Genomic DNA, 16911 nt, shown 5'->3' with positions numbered 1-16911 from the left:
GATGTCACATATACAAGAAATTACTTCTGCTTCTTCTAGTTTTGCCAAACACCCTCTGTCCTCTCCTACATCGTCTCTCTATCTCCTCCGTTTGACCCTGTCCATCTCCATTTCCTCCCTCTCCCTGTCCATCTCCTCCCATCTCCTCCTCCCCCTCTCTCCACCTCGTCCACCCTCATTCTCTGTCCATCTCCTTCTGACCCTCTCTCTGTCTATCTGCTCCTCCCCCTCTCTCTATCCATCAGCTCCTTCTCCTCTGTCCATGTGCTCCTTCCCCCTCTGTCCAACTGTTTCTTCCCTCTCTGTCTACCTCATCCTCCTCCTCCGTCCATCACCTCTACCGCCTCTCTCTATCCATATAATCCTTTTTCCACCCATCTTCCCTGTCCCTTCTACCTGTTCACCTTCTCCTGTTACGTTTATCTATCCATTTCCTCCTCCACGTCTACATCCCTCTCCTCCCATCCCTTGTTTCTGTCTCTTCTACCTTCCCTTTCTGTTCATGTTCTGCTCTTTTCTTTCCTTGCCCATCTTCTCCTCTGCCTCTCTTCGGCCCTCTCCTCCTCTTCCTTGCCTCTGTCAATTCTCCCTCCCCCTATCTGCGTCCTGCTCTCTTGCCTCATCGTTGTACGTCTTCTACTCCCCCCTCCCAATCCGTCCTACTCCCTCTCCCCTCTCTGAATTATCATCTCAACTCCAATGGGAGGATGCTGGTTCTGATCCCCACAGCATTTATTTTCAGATAGTAAGAAGTGTAACAAGTTTGGTTGAAAACGATGGAAGCGTTTAGGAGGAGCCTTTCGGGAATTTGTAACACACTTCATACTTCATTATATTTGTATGCATATTTCACCTGTTTCTTCAGTGAATTTTGCCCTGCAGTTTCATTTCCAAGCAGCTCAGTAATAATGACTTCATATAATCTGAAGATTAGATGGGTAGATCATATAACTAATGAGCAGGTATTGAATAGGATTGGGGAGAAGAGAAATTTGTGGCACAACTTGACTAGAAGAAGGGATCGGTTGGTAGGACATGTTCTGAGGTATCAAGGGATCACCAATTTAGTATTGGAGGGCAGCGTGGAGGGTAGAATTCGTAGAGGGAGACCAAGAGATGAATATACTAAGTAGATTCAGAAGTATGTAGGTTGCAGTAGGTACTGGGAGATGAAGAAGCTTGCACTGGATAGAGTAGCATGGAGAGATGCATCAAACTAGTCTCAGAACAACATATCCTTACCCATGTGTCGTACATTTATATAATTTTGGAGGTATATCCTGTGGTATACATAGGTATTATCTGCGAAATATGTTGCGAATAGAGTTAGTAGTACAGAAGTAATGAATTTAAACACCACACCTGATGCGGCCCTTTTACTGCTTGAATAGAGAATATGTAGAAAGTGATATACTTCTTCATTTTCATTACTTTGTGGAGGACGAGGAGTGTCAGAAAAAGTCTCTTAAAGGTTAGAAATTATTTGTAAAGTTTGCTGTAAGTCACTAAGTGCTCTCATTCTGAAATATTCAACGAATATAGTCTCGCTATTTGCATTTAGTGAGCTTGAATAATTTTTAACCACCACCTCCACTCCTCTGAGAGGGGGTGGTTTTTACTCCCTTCCCACACAGTAAGTGCTATGTACATCAAATATGGTTGAAATTGATCCAGTGGTTTAGGAGGAGATATGAAACAAACATAAATGCATACATACGAACGTACATACAAATGTACACACCTACATGAATTTTTTAGTACGTATGGATTCTGTGAGTGTAGTTCCAAGAGTCAGGCAACATATTAAATCCTCCTTTATACAACTCGAGAAATGACCGCGACGAAATAATCAGATGGAGCAAAGCTCATACGGGCTCTTCGTTGATCGTTCTCCCCAGAATCAATCGCGAATGGTAAGGAGTAGGGTCGAAGTGGAACCACAGGTATGTTTCTCCACACACCGTAAGATGTCTCGCATAGTACACAGAGTAAATAATATAGAGAGCGTATATGACCAAGAACTCGTCCAGAGAGAAAATGACCAGCTGACTGTTGGCTAGTGCACATACCTGCTGACGGCGGACTGGTCTTTGTAAATGGCAGAGGCGGGCAGAACGCCCGGGGTCTCGGGGTAGGCGAACGTCCCGCTCGGGTAGCTGCTCTCAGCGGCGTCCAGGTTGTCCTTGAACTCGAAATCCTCCAAGTTGGCGGCGCCGCCCGCGCCGCCGCCGTTGGAGCCGGAGGCGCTGGAGGCGGACGCGAACGTGGAGACACCCCTGTTGAGCACCTTGCCCAGGCCGCCCAGTAGGGAGGGCAGGAACATGGCGATCAGGATGGACTTGGCGATCTGCGCGCCGATCAGTACCGGCAGCAGCAGCTTCTTCAGAGCGAACGCCAGGAAGCCCAGCCCAAAGCCAGCCATGAACGAGCTCTTACCGGCCACCTCCGTCCCTGAAAAAACGCAACACTCCAGCTAGATACAAGATTCGTAAAACATCAGTAAGTTTTTTATCGAAATGTAAAATATTCAGTTTACAGGCTTTGTATATGAGGGGTAGGCAAAAACTTTTACTATCACTTTGACGGGCAACGGCCTTGCCGCAGTGGATACACCGGTTCCCGTGAAATCACCGAAGTTAAGCGCTGTCGGGTGTGGCCGGCAGTTGGATGGGTGACCATCCAGGCCGCCATGCGCTGTTGCCATTTTTCGGGGTGCACTCAGCCTCGTGATGCCAATTGAGCAGCTACTCGACCGAACAGTAGCGGCTCCGGTCAAAGAAAACCATCGTAACGACCGGGAGAGCGGTGTGGTGACCACACGCCCCTCCCATCCTCATCCTCAACTGAGGATGAACGGCGGTCGGATGGTCCCGATGGGCCACTTGTGGCCTGAAGACGGAGTGCTATCACATCGATAAAATAAATGTACGTAATAAATGTTTTATTTGTCTTCAGTTCTGGTACACACTGTAAAACTTTTTTAAATCCTGTGACACTGCTGGTAGCTCACACGTAACACCATACTGTGCACGAAGAATACCACCTTTCTTCTTAGATTTTTTGATACTAAGTTAATCTCGAAAAGCGTCTTGTGAATTACTGAACACTAAGTGTAGATTTTTCTAGCGGCCTAATCACCAGTGTTAAAAGTTTGAAAATTTTTGTTAGACAGTGGTCGAAATCCTCCTACGCGACTTCATGTTGCACCTAAAAAGCACATAGTAACATCAGCGCCACAATGCCGTAGTACGTAGCGTTTTTTTCTTTTTTTGTTTTTAAATTGCGGGGGCCATCAGTCTTTTGACTTGTTTGATGTGACCCGCTAGTTTTCTCTCCAGTGCCAGCCTCTTCATCTCAGCGTAGCACTTATCCGCAAATCGTTACTTATTTGTCGGATGTATTTCAATCTCTGTCTTCTCCCACAATTTTTACTCTCTACAGCTGTCTCTAGTACCGTGGAAGTTATTCTCTGATGTCTTAGCGCTTGTCTTATCATACTGTTCCTCCTCCTTGTCGGCGTTTTCCACACATTTGTATCCTCGCCGATCGTGCGGAGAAAATCATCATTATTTATCTAATCAGTTCACCTAATTTTCAATATCATTCTATAGTATGACATCTCAAACGCTTCATTCTCTTCATCTCCGGTCCCCCACTGTTCGTGATTCACTACCATACAATGCGGTGCTCCATATACACAATGCTGTTCAAATGGTTCAAATGGCTCTGAGCATTATGTGACTTAACTTCTGAAGTCATCAGTCTCCTAGAACTTAGAACTACTTAAACCTAACTAACCTAAGGACAACACACACATCCATGCCCGTGGCAGGATACGAACCTGCGACCGTAGCGGTAACGCGGTTCCAGACTGTAGCGCCTAGAACCGCTCGGCCACCCTAGCCGGCACACAATGCTGTGCTCCATATATACAGTACTGGCCATTAAAATTGATACACCACAAAGACGACGTGCTACAGACGAGAAATTTAACCGACAAGAAGAAGATGCTGTGATATGCAAATGATTAGCTTTACAGAGCATTCACACAAGGTTGGCGCCGGTGGCGACACCTACAACGTGCTGACATGAGGAAAGTTTCCAACCGATTTCTCATACACAAACAGCAGTTGACCGGCGTTGCCTGGTGAAACGTTGTTGTGATGCCTCGTGTAAGGAGGAGAAATGCGTACCATCACGTTTCCGACTTTGATAAAGGTCGGATTGTAGCCTATCACGATTGCGGTTTATCGTATCGCGACATTGCTGCTCGCGTTTGTCGAGATCTAATGACTGTTAGCAGAATATGGAATCGCTGGGTTCAGGAGGATAATACGGAACGCCGTGCTGGATGCCAACAGCCTCGTACCACTAGCAGTCGAGATGACAGACATCTTATCCGCATGGCTGTAACGGATCGTGCAGCCACGTCTCGATCCCTGAGTCAACAGATGGGGACGTTTCCAAGACAACAACCATCTGCACGAACAATTCGACGACGTTTGCAGCAGCATGGACTATCAGCTCGGAGACCCTGGCTGCGGTTACCCTTGACGCTGCATCACAGACAGGAGCGCCTGTGATAGTGTAGGCCTACTCAACGACGGACCTGGGTGCACGAATGGCAAAACGTCATTTTTTCGGATGAATCCAGGTTCTGTTTACAGCATCATGATGGTCGCATCCGTGTTGGGCGACATCGCGGTGAACGCACATTGGAAGCGTGTTTTCGTCATCGCCATACTGGCGTATCACCCAGCGTGATGGTATGGGGTGCCATTAGTTACACTTCTCGCTCACCTCGTGTTCGCATTGACGGCACTTTGAACAGTGGACGTTACATTTCAGATGTGTTACGACCCGTGACTCTACCCTGCATTAGACCCCTGTGAAACCTTACATTTCAGCAGGACAATGTACAACCGCATGTTGCAGGTCCTGTACAGGCCTTTCTGGATACAGAAAATGTTCGAATGCTGCCCTGGCCAGCACATTCTCCAGATCTATCACCAACTTAAAAGTCTGGTCAATGGTGGCCGAGCAACTGGCTCGTCACAACACGCCAGTCACTGCTCTTGATGAACTGCGGTATCGTGTTGAAGCTGCATGGGCAACTGTACCTTTACACGCCATCCAAGCTCTGTTTGACTGAATGCCCAGGCGTATCAAGGCCATTATTACGGCCACAGTTGGTTGTTCTGGGTACTGATTTCTCAGGATCTATGCACCCAAATTGCGTGAAAATGTAATCACATGTCAGTCCTTGTATAATATATTTGTCCAATGAATACCCGTTTATCATCTGCATTTCTTCTTGGTGTAGCAATTTTATTGGCCAGTGGTGTATATTATCAGAAATTTCTTCCTCAAATTTTGTTCGATACTAGTAGATTTCTTCTGACCAGGAATTTTTTCTTCATTTCTGGTAGTCTGCTTTTAATGTTACCCTTGGTTTGTCCGTTATGCGTTATTTTCCTTCCAAGGTAGCAGAATATCTTAACTTTCGTGACCTCAATGTTGATGTTGATTTCATCACTAAGCACGTTTATGCTAATTCTTATTGTATTGACTTTTCTTGCGTTTACTCTCAATCCATTTTGTTACTCCGTCAATTTTTCATTCAGTTTTGTTCTTTTCCTTAAAATTTTTCTCATGGCATTACAACCTTTCGTGGGTTTTCACCTCTTCAACAAGTTTCCTCCATACTGCCCGCTCCCGCGTGGTTCTGCGCCACCCTGTTAGAGATTTTATATTTTCTTCCACATTGCCTACCCATCGCTTTCGTGGCTTTACCTTCTTACTCCGGTAAGCCCCACTCAAAAACCATTGTGGCCCTTCTTTCAATTTTGAAGCAAGGCAGTTGTCTTACTTTTTAGTAATCGTATGTCAGCTCCTTGTATGAGGTGTTCCAGCTCAGTCTTCATCTATAAAAACCAATTCATTAATTTATTACTTTCTGTTATTTCTGTGTTATTGATCTTTGTTCCTTTGTGGATGTGATGTGATAAATATGGTGCAGTAATGGAAATTAATAAACAAATGTCCCTCAATCAAAGCTTAGTACTAAACGACCAGGCACAGTTATCTTACTTACCACTTCTAACTGCATATACTGCTCATGATCGCATCCAGGCCATATTTACTGCTCTTACTCATATGCCCATTTCTTTTATTTCCGTTAGCATAATTTCTCTTTATATAATCATAGCTGCTTTGCTCACCTGTTTAATATCACTATTTTATCTCGGAAAACGGATAAATACATGTAGAAAATTTTGAAGTTTGTTGGATATTTGGATCTTAGGGATATAACTTTAAAAAGCAGCCATTTTCTGTACCTAAACGTCTTGGAATTCCCATTTGGGTTCTGGTCTGGGATGCTGGCGAAAATATGATAAAAAACCCTTTTCTTTTGTTTCCCGAGGAACCGCTCATTAACTTACGGTGCTTTCTTTAGTTCCATCAAGCCCTCTGTAGACCACATCGAATGCAAAAACAACCAACCAATTTGCTCCATGTACACTTGACAGCAAAAAAAGTGGGTCACTGCCGAATACAACCAACATAACATAGCTGTGTTGCAAGTCCTCTAAACACCAAAACCCCGTGGGGTACAGTCGTTTGACTACACACAATGGGTACCGCAAGAGACTACTAAGAGACCAAAGGTCTTTATGGCAGTCAGTCGAAGCGTCAACTAATATCGTCATACAAAACATATTAGAAAACACGTTCTTAGCGATGAGACACCCCATAACACTCATAAACTAACCTTAATTACAACAAGTGACATTCCAAAAGTTCTGAGAAACCGGATTATTTTACATATATCGTACAGTAATCCTTAGTCAAAATTAAATACTTGAGACAATATATGGAGTTACAAAGCTGTACGGCAATTGGAAAACAGTTTTTCGCTCTCTAAAAGGTTCTCCATCCACATGCTGAAGGTCGCTCAACGGCGAGTGGCTCTGGAAACTGGATATTGGACGAACCAGTAGAAAATCGCGATTAACGGCAACAAGCACTCTAAGGAAATCTCAACATTAACAGCGAATCACCAGTAATATTATTGTTCTCGTAACACATCAACAGCTACATGTACACAAATTTGAATGACCAACGTCGTCGTTCTGGACCTGGATTCAAACCCAGCACCTACAGCCATGCTAACTAAGCTAGGCTTTGTTTGTGCCTTTTTGAGACCGGATCACCAGGCATAAAGAGACGTGAAGTATAGACGTTTGCACCAGTGTCAGTTATCAATTCAGATCCTGAAAATAAATGACGAAAATGTTTGTACTGAACTGGGAATCCTGGCATCACAGTTACCGTCCTGGGAATTACCCCCAACGACATTTAATATGGTGTCATTCACATGGAACAAGGTATGCTCATGTTTGAAACTGAAATGCCATCATATAAAGCTTGTGACAGGGATGCGAACCCAGCTCCTAATAGGATTGTTAACGAAGTACAGTCATGCTCAAAAGTATCCGAACGACCTGTATTGCATTTCGCCAGATTCCCATGCAACCCACATAACGCAGTTGTCTAGCAGGTCCTCTAATCGCTCCTTGATACAGTCATTTGACTATTGAAAATTGTTCCAACAAGGCACCACTAGAAAACACTGCTCTGTATCGCAATAACTCAGGATGTAAAGTAATACCACGATACTAAAAATATCAGGTAACACCTCATCACAGTTAAGACTGTCCTTAAGGCTTGTAAGCTCGCATTTATTGCAATAACTGACATACCTGAAATGTTAGCACTCTCATTATTACGTCAGATAGGTAATGCACGTAGTAAGTTCGTCGAATTCATCATTTCCTCTTCAAAGTAACATACCGTACTTATTATTTAACACAAAATGATATTAAAAATTTACTGTTATAGTTCACGGTTCCAACCTCGCTGAATGTAACGTTTTTATCCCTTCTGTGTAAGAGCTGCAAGCAGTCAGATCAAACATCCATAAGGAAATCGTAAGAAAATACTTTCAGTTCATAATGCAATGGTGAAAAACTTACAATGCTGCACAACAGTCCAAATAAAATTGAAAAATTGTTAAAAATTTAAGTTATTCACGAGCAGCTAGTTGATGACACGACGAACCGACTCGTTCTGCATATGGATTCAAACCTAGGTCATGCAAACTAAGATTTCGTGACTGACGGAAATTAACAGTCATTCCTGACTAGGCATAAAGAGAGTGATATACCTCGATTTTAGACAGTATCAGTTAACAAATATGCACTTTAAATTACAAAACGTAAACATTTTTGACGGCCGCGAATTCCTACCCAGCATCTATTGTCCCTGTTAACGAACTACGACATATGTTAAATACTGCTTCTTCACAAGTAACTTACTTGAAATGCAGTGAGGTAAAGCTTTGTGTTGGACAGGGATTCGAACCCAGAACCTAATCGGATTGTTATCGAAGCATATTCATAATTTCATTTCAAGCCCTATCACGTGCACACCGGCCTGCTAGTGAAAATTAACGCGCATTTTTAATGTCTGTTCATGTTGCCAACAATTTCTGGACAAACACGCACACATCTTACTGTTGGTGAGTAAGCAATTGATACTTAAGCAATATTCGTGGACAATAAAGAAGAACGATAGGAGTGCGGTTCGATTGTCGCTCAGGCACAAAAATTTGTGTCCCTAATTTAGATTAAACACCCAGCAGCTGGCAAGAAAAACCTATACGTAACATTTGATTTACTTAGTTAACAGTCCGATTACGTCTTGGGTTTGTATCTCCGTCGCAGAACTTCACATCATGCGCTTCATCTTTAAATTCATACACACTTCTTTACTTCTGAACTGAGGTATATCAGGCATCTTTAATGGTTAGTTAACAGGGATGAAAGTGTCTTGATAGGAGTCCCGGTTTATTACAAAAACTGTCGTCTTTTATTTTCAAGTTTAGATTTGGTTACTGATATAGGCGAAAATTTCGGTACTTCATGACTCTTCATGGTTAGTCAGCAATATGATATGATTAATTAGATTAGATTAATACTTGTTCCATAGATCATGAATACGACATTTCGTAATGATGTGGAACGAGTCATTTTAATGAAAGATTTCTTTACATACCAGTATTCAATTTCTTTACAACAATTTTTTACCCCCCCCCCCCCCCCCTCTCTCTCTCTCTCTCTCTCTCTCTCTCTCACACACACACACACACACACACACACACACACACACATTCTCTTTTTATTTTTATTTGTTTGTTGTGCTCGACTATCGGCGAGACACGAAAACGTCCCTGAATAAGTTTCTTAGTTTTGAGTACAGTTACGAAAGAAATATAAAAACAACTATGAGAGTTACTGATTTATGATGCTTAGTAGCAGTCAGTCCTGGGTATTATTAGCAACTAAGCTCCAGTCCCTAACCCTGTTTACAGAAATGCGAATCAGACGCATTGCGTATTCCAGGCCGTAGCAGCTGTGTCTTTGAGGCACCAGCTATGCTCACTTTCCAGCCCGCTGTAGGATCACATCGGTTCGTCTTCTTCCTGCGGTAATGTAACTGAGATTTGGCAACAACGCAAGGTATGTTTGGCAATTCTGTGATCGACGAGTTACTTCCTGGTGTGCATGGAATTAAGCCTCAAAGTTCACTTGAGTTCTCGTGTCATTTCGATTGAATAACCTGAATTGTTATCTCTTGAGGTGTAACAGAAGATTGTAAATTTACGGTTTTCAGCCCAGCAAAGTCATTGAACGTGGCAATCGCAACTAATCTCGTCCTGTAAATAGCGGTTTACGAGTTCTAGCCACTATTGGCCTCGTAAGAGGAAGGCGCAAACCATATCTATCCGCTAGGTCTGTGTTGACGTGCTGAACTTTACAGTCTGCTTTCGGCTGCGGTGGGGCGAGGACGTCCGCTGCGCCTCGCCGTGCGCGACCGTGAGCGCTTGCTTGTGTTTACCTTCTCGCGGCGCGAGTTGTATTTGTTCCAAGTTCAGTGCGACTATGGCACATACATGGCGCCACGATACGATCAAAATTACTTTCCAACCAGATCACGCGCGTCCTCGAGCCTATGAAATAGAACAGTACATACGCGACGATCTACGTTTAGATCCGGCGACTGTCGTCGGAATACATTTTTCTATAACGGCGAGCGTGGTTTATGTTAAAATGACCAGTGCAGAGGTCTGCGCGACAGTGGTTTCTAAATACTCGAACTCTCTCCGATTCAAACATGCTGACGGGCATATCGGTACAGTGACGGTGGATCATGCAGGCATGGGCCTAAGGACTGTAAGAGTTTTTGAGCTCCCCTTCGAGGTCCCAGAGGAAGTTGTCAAGGACGCCTTCCGACCATATGGCAATGTTATCAGCCACGTTGCAGAAAAGTGGCAAACTTTCTCGACGTATAAGGTCTACAATGGTGTGCGCCAAATTAAACTTGAGCTCAAGAAACATGTGCCGTCCTATTTGAACATCGGTGGCTGCCGTGCAATCATCATGTACGACGGGCAACCGCGTACCTGTTCCGGATGTGGGCAGGAAGGCCATGTTCGATCGAGCTGCTTACAACGTAGAATTACGCAGATACCAGTGGGAGACTCCGTTTCCCCGACGGGGACGACAATCCTGCCCCTCACGTACGCTCAGACGACGATGCGCACCATAGCTGAGGACGAAACGGGCAATCAGACACATCCATCGACGCCAGAAGTACCACGGGAGGAAGAGGAAGGACCCTCGGTGACAACCCATATGTCGCCCCCTCCACAGCAACAACAGCAGCAACAGTCCCACGGACTCCAGACGCAACATAACATTCAGAACGCGATGGACGTGGACGCGAACATTGTCCCGACCGCGGCTTTCCTAGCGGAAGGTGATACGCCGCTGGATTGCCTCCCACATTCGGATACGAATGTCCACGTTCGAAAGCAACGTTCGCCCCGACGACGCAAGCGACGTCGGCGGACCCCGTCTGACGATTGCCTCCTACACACGGCCAGTCAAGAAGGTGACATCTCATCAGACAGCATGGATGCTGCGCCTGCTGAGGATCTAAGTGGTGTAGACGGCTCACTTGCCCATACTACGAGTGCCCAGTTACTTCTTGCACCACAAACGCGGCAGGTCGCGTCGATGGATGGCGATCCGTCTACCTCTACCAAAGACGACGTACGTGAGAGAGATTTAGGTGCCGATCAGCCACACAGCATCGTGTTGCACCCACTGTGGTCGGACGATGTTGAGGAACTTCCTGAAGAGGGCACGGGTGACAGGGGAGGGGGCGGCATTGGGGATGCCACTACTAGCGTGAAAGACTCATAATTTGTAACGGGTTTGGTGGGTCCGGCATCTCTTGCGGTTAGCTTTTATTGCCATGGCGTCTACCCTAGGTGAAGAGACTAGGCAGCACACCTTTCGCCTTGCCACAATCAATATCAACGCGATAAGGGCACCACACAAACTGACAATGCTACATCGCATGCTTGATGCGGCGGACATCGACGTGGCCCTCTTACAGGAAGTATGTGTCGCTAGTTTCCCTGACTTCTACGGATATACCGCCCACATCTCCCACGCCTCTTCTACCGATTGTGGTGTGGCTGTTCTGCTACGGGACGGTTTGGCGGCTACGGACGTACTGTACCTACCGAGTGCAAGAGCCATGGCAGTAACTGTCAACGGTGTACGACTCATCAATGTATATGCCCCTTCAGGATCAGGGAGACGGACAGATCGGGCCCGCTTTTTTTCGGAAGATATTACGCGTCTATTTATGGGCCACATAGACGATATGGTGATCGGAGGATATTTTAACTGTACATTATCTCCATCTGATCAGCAGCCACATCACGTCCCGTGTGCGGAATTGGAAATGCTAGCGCGTGACCTCCACCTGATTGACACGTGGCGCCACATCCATGGCCCAGCTCCTGGTTACACCCATTATACAAGCCATTCATCAAGTCGGTTGGACAGGACTTACGTCACCAGCACCCTTTCGACGGCGACGAGAGGAGCAGAGCTCTGGCCCGCTGCATTCACCGACCACACAGCCTATATTTGCACCATTGCCCTCAAACCTGCACGTGTGTGGCGCAGTAGGCCTCCCTGGAAACTGAACGTCGCCCATCTGGACGAGCCGGCATGTAAAGGTGCTGTCGAAGAGTCGTGGAACGCGTCCTTACGGCGTCGTGGTCGGTACCGATCGACCCTCAGTTGGTGGATTGAATGTGCGAAGCCTGCTCTTAGACGCACCTTCATGGCTTACGGCCGGGAAGCAGCGGCATGGAGGAGGAGCACGGAAAACTTTTATTACACCGTCCTACGGGAATGTCTTGCTATGGAGCCCTCACCTGACAGGCAGATCACAGTCAATCGCGCGAAAGCGCAGCTCGTCTCCTTAGCACGCCATCATTTACAAGGCGCTGTTATACGGTCGCGTGCTCCAGACATGATACAATCAGAAAGGCCATCTATGCACCACGTGCTCATAGAACGCAGGAGGCGCCGTAGGGCACTGGTAACCGACATGATAACCGACGACGGTCGACACGTGGCAGAACAAGCAGATATAGCAGAAGCCTTCTATGGGCATTACGCTCAACTTTATTCAGCAGTGCTCCCTGATATGGCGACGGTAGACACCGTTTCAGCACATGTCCACGGTACAGTTCCACCAGACATGGTACCGACTTTACTGGGAGAAGTGACAGAAGAGGAAGTGCTCCACGCCATTGGTAAAGGTGCTCCCCATAAATCACCAGGAATCGATGGGTTACCATTAGAGTTCTATCGAGCCTTTAAGCAACTGTTGCTACCGTGTTTGATCGAAATTTGCCAGGAATTGATGTCCCCAGGTATAACATTGCCTGCACCATTCTTGGAAGGTCTGATTGCCCCATCCATAAGCCGAAGGGACGGAATCATGTCCGCGACTATCGTCCCTTAACGTTATTGAACAGCGACTTCAAGATCTTTTCGAGGCTGCTATCAGAACGTATTCGCGGCACACTATTGCACGTCTTGTCCGGCGATCAGACGTCCTTGGGGGGACCCAACAACATCAGAACTGCGTTATGTCGTTACAGAGATCTCATCTCCCTTGCACGGGTGAGACGTTTGCCGGCAGCCCTCGTGTCTATCGACTTTACCCAGGCTTTTGACCGTGTGGGCCACACTTTCCTCACGGCCGTTCTACGGCGCATGGAATACCCCGACCCCTTTATCACAGTGTTGACACGCCTACTACATGGTGCAACTTCTCGAGTTCTTGTCAATGGAAGACTGACGGCACCCATGCCGATCCGCCGATCAGTACGACAGGGATGTCCATTATCAACATTGTTATTTGCATTGGCCTTAGAACCCTTGTTGTGTGGTCTCCGAGACAGGCTCACTGGGATACAGTTCGGCGGCTCCATCTATCGCTGCACCGCATATGCGGATGATTTGATGATCGTCATACGAGGAGCTGACGATATGGCCGCAGCTTTGGACTGGATTGGAACCTACGGTACAGCTTCTGGTAGCCAAATCAACGTTGACAAGTCCGTCGCCTTGAGCATCGGGATTGGGCTACCGCAGGAACACATTGCCCCCTTACGCTTCAGTGATACTGTACGCTGCTTGGGCTTAGATTTCATGAATGACATGCGATCCGCGACGACGCTCAATTATCGACGCCTTCTTAACCAAATTAGGGCCGGAATTGCAAATCAGCGGTTGCGATCCCTCAACATCGTTCAGCGGGCGTATTATGCCAATGTATACCTTGCGTCCCGCATACCGCATGTCGCCCAAACGCTACCCATTCCGAAGCCCTTGGCTCGTAGCATTATGGCAGCGCTGGGATACTTCGTCACCACTGGTATGTTACTGAAGATCAGATACGTATCTCTTACCCTCCCCAAGGACAAAGGTGGTGTCGGCCTAGTTAACGTCCATGATAGGGCCATTGCCCTCTATGTTAGCTCACATTTATGTCTGCTGCGCCGTTGTCCTACGAGCCTCACGAGTCTGCTTCTGACGGCGCTACGTCCTGCTTCACTAAGAGCGCCGGTGCCACTACAGGACATCCCGGCGCCCCTCTTTTATATAGGACGTTTCTATTTAGAACAAAGTTATAGCAGTGTCGCGCTCACGACACCACAAATGGCCACAACTCGACGCCTATATCATGACATGCTGCAACGCCGCCCCCTAAATGTGGTCGAACTAAAATATCCTGACGTACGGTGGCGCGTGGTGTGGAAGACTGTACACGATGCCATGCTTGATTCCGATGTTGTTTCTCAATGGTACGTCGTCGTTAATGGGAAGCTCGTGACGCAAGAACGTCTCTACAATATCCACATGACAGAATCTCCCAATTGTGTGGGTTGTAATACAGTAGATTCTGACGAGCACCGCCTCAGCTGTGGAGAGGCGGAACCGGTTTGGCACCTAGTGCGGCAGATGCTGGCTTATCTCTTGCGAGTTAGGCCGGAGCATATATCTGCACGCACGTTATTGTTTCCGGATGAGACATTTTACCCCAAGACTCGAACCAACTCCGTCACCTGGATACGTGGACATGCCGTCCATTACCTCTGTCGTGACGGCCACAAGGATTTCCTTGACTTCTGGCTCTATTTGCAAGAAAGACATCATGCTATTTCCGGGCATACCAGATATCGACAGTGCTTCGCAAACTACCTATGGAGTGCCTTTCACAGCCCGCCGTGTAGCTGGAATGTTCCAGGCAGTGGCAGATGAGGTCAGAACGAACTGCAAACGACCATCTATTGAACAATCTTATCAGTGGGCGCAGTCGCTGGGAAGCCTCACTACGACGTGGTAGCTTTCTTTTCATGCTATTTATGTCTCATATCTTCGATGGCGTCTTCATTCTGTTGTAGTTTTCCAGGCTTGGTTAACTGTGACTGTTCGCACATTGTAAAAAAAAAAAAAAGAAAAAAAAAACACCAAATGAACAACAAATAAAATTTAATAAAGTATTATACCCATTCCTTTCTTCTTTTATTTTATTTTTTTTATACAAAGTTCAGAGGCATATTTAATTTTTGTTCGTTGGCGGAACCTGAAGTGGCGGCGAACGGCCGTCCTAGTTAGCTTCCGGATGAAAGTGGCGGTGGCACTAGCTTTGTTTTTGTTTTTAGGCTAGATAGGTTTTTGGGGGTAGTATGGGTGATAGGGGCCAACGCCTGAAGTGAAAGAGGTAATTTTCTTACTTAAAAAAAAAAAAAAAAACTGTGGAAACGCGACTGTTATAGTTCGCGGTTCCAGCCTCGCTGAATGTAACGTTTTTATCCCTTCTGTGTAAGAGCTGCAAGCAGTCAGATCAAACGTCGATAAGCAAATCGTAAGAAAATACTTTCAGCTCATAGGGCAATGGTGAAAAACGTACAATGCTGCACAACAGGTAACGCCTCTTTCCGCTGCTGACAAGCAAATTTTGGGTTTCTAGGAATACGTAACTTTATTTATGAAATGCCACATTTGCATACCTGTTGAGTATGACACAGCATACCATTTAAACACAGACCCAATCGAAATCTAAGTGAATAGTGTTTTACTAATTCGTGCAGATAGAGGCACGCTTGTGTACAGCTACTCAGTTTCGTTAAAACGGACTTTCGTCGTAAGGTTATCGTGGGTAGTTTTATTTCATTTCTTACAATACAGTACACAGTTTTCGTAAGGTTTCTTTTAGTGTTGTTAAAACAATACTAAACATGAGAAAGAAATTAATCATCAACGATATATGCGAATTCTCTGATGTTATCTATAACAGTCTGACAATGCTCATGCAGTTTATTGATTACATGCATGTAGAAAACTTGTTCTGAGTTAAAGCTGTCAAACAAGGTTTTAAGAAGAATAAAATGCCACTACCAGACGACAGCTAATGTAGAAAATACTTTTCTGACTATTTTGGCACGATGCGCTCTCCCCATACATAATACAAAAGCTTCGAGCGCATCTGCTACTTGGCTGTCTATTAAACCTGAAAAGAACAAAATGACGCAGAAGTTAGCCTTTTTTCCACGTGCGACTATTTTGGGTTGAGAAGTGAAGAGAATTATGTTCAAAGTTCCATTAAATTGATAACTTCAGCAAACAGCAGAATTGCGTTTAAAAAAAAATGTAGTAGCGAATATAATAGAACACGCGACGTCTTATCAACAGTGCGCGACGCTTACCGTTACGCTACTATCTGTGACGTAGCTACAGCACCTTTGGAAGTGAACAACAGTTCCTCCAGAACTTCGGCATTCCACAGTGCTGTGAGATAATGCATATGGCCGGATATAGACTTCTGAGAGACATACAGTTACAGCATTTCTTTTGCACTGCACGATGGTTTCAACAAACAGATAGCGCAATAGAGTAGCTCAAATGGAAAGGAACACTTTCATTCGTTGTCAACACTAACGATATCTGAAGTTTTTGACTTCCAGTGAGACACAGAACTATTTGCGAGATCACTGTAAGTTCAAGGATGTTATTCCAAGCTGCTGATGGAGAAAAATTCGTTAGCTGACGTCTCTTTGTGTGTAGTCAACAACGATATGTGTGGGGTTCGATTCCTAGTCAGCACTGAACTCATTGTCATATTATTTCTAGTTCAAACATGCTCACATGTCACTGCTGGTGTAACAAACCCACACTTAACGTTCCTTTTCTCTAGAATATAACAGCGATATGTGCCGGGTTGGAGTCCTGGGGAGGAAAAAATTAATGTTTCGTCTCGTCATTTCAGTTAATACATCTAGCTACTGCCGAGAAAATCCGATATGTCAAAGTTGATTGTGCTTCGATAACAATCCAATTAGGTTCTGGGTTCGAATCCCTGTCCAACACAAAGCTTTACCTCATTGCATTTAAAGTAAGTTACTTGTGA

General features: G+C 45.5%; 1 protein-coding gene across 1 annotated transcript in view; it reads right to left on the bottom strand.

Moving 5' to 3' along the window:
• The window catches only part of LOC126473919 (uncharacterized), a 160161-nt gene that overhangs the window by 100525 nt on the left and 42725 nt on the right, over positions 1 to 16911 (bottom strand). Inside the window, exon 2 of the mRNA XM_050101274.1 lies at positions 2070 to 2451. Coding sequence (XP_049957231.1) covers positions 2070 to 2422 — 353 coding nt within the window. The 5' untranslated portion in view covers positions 2423 to 2451. The remainder of the gene's footprint in view (positions 1 to 2069; positions 2452 to 16911) is intronic.

This window comes from Schistocerca serialis, chromosome 4 (assembly GCF_023864345.2).
Source record: "Schistocerca serialis cubense isolate TAMUIC-IGC-003099 chromosome 4, iqSchSeri2.2, whole genome shotgun sequence".
NCBI classification, from domain to species: Eukaryota; Metazoa; Arthropoda; class Insecta; order Orthoptera; family Acrididae; genus Schistocerca; species Schistocerca serialis.
This window is presented reverse-complemented; position numbering and strand designations above follow the sequence as displayed.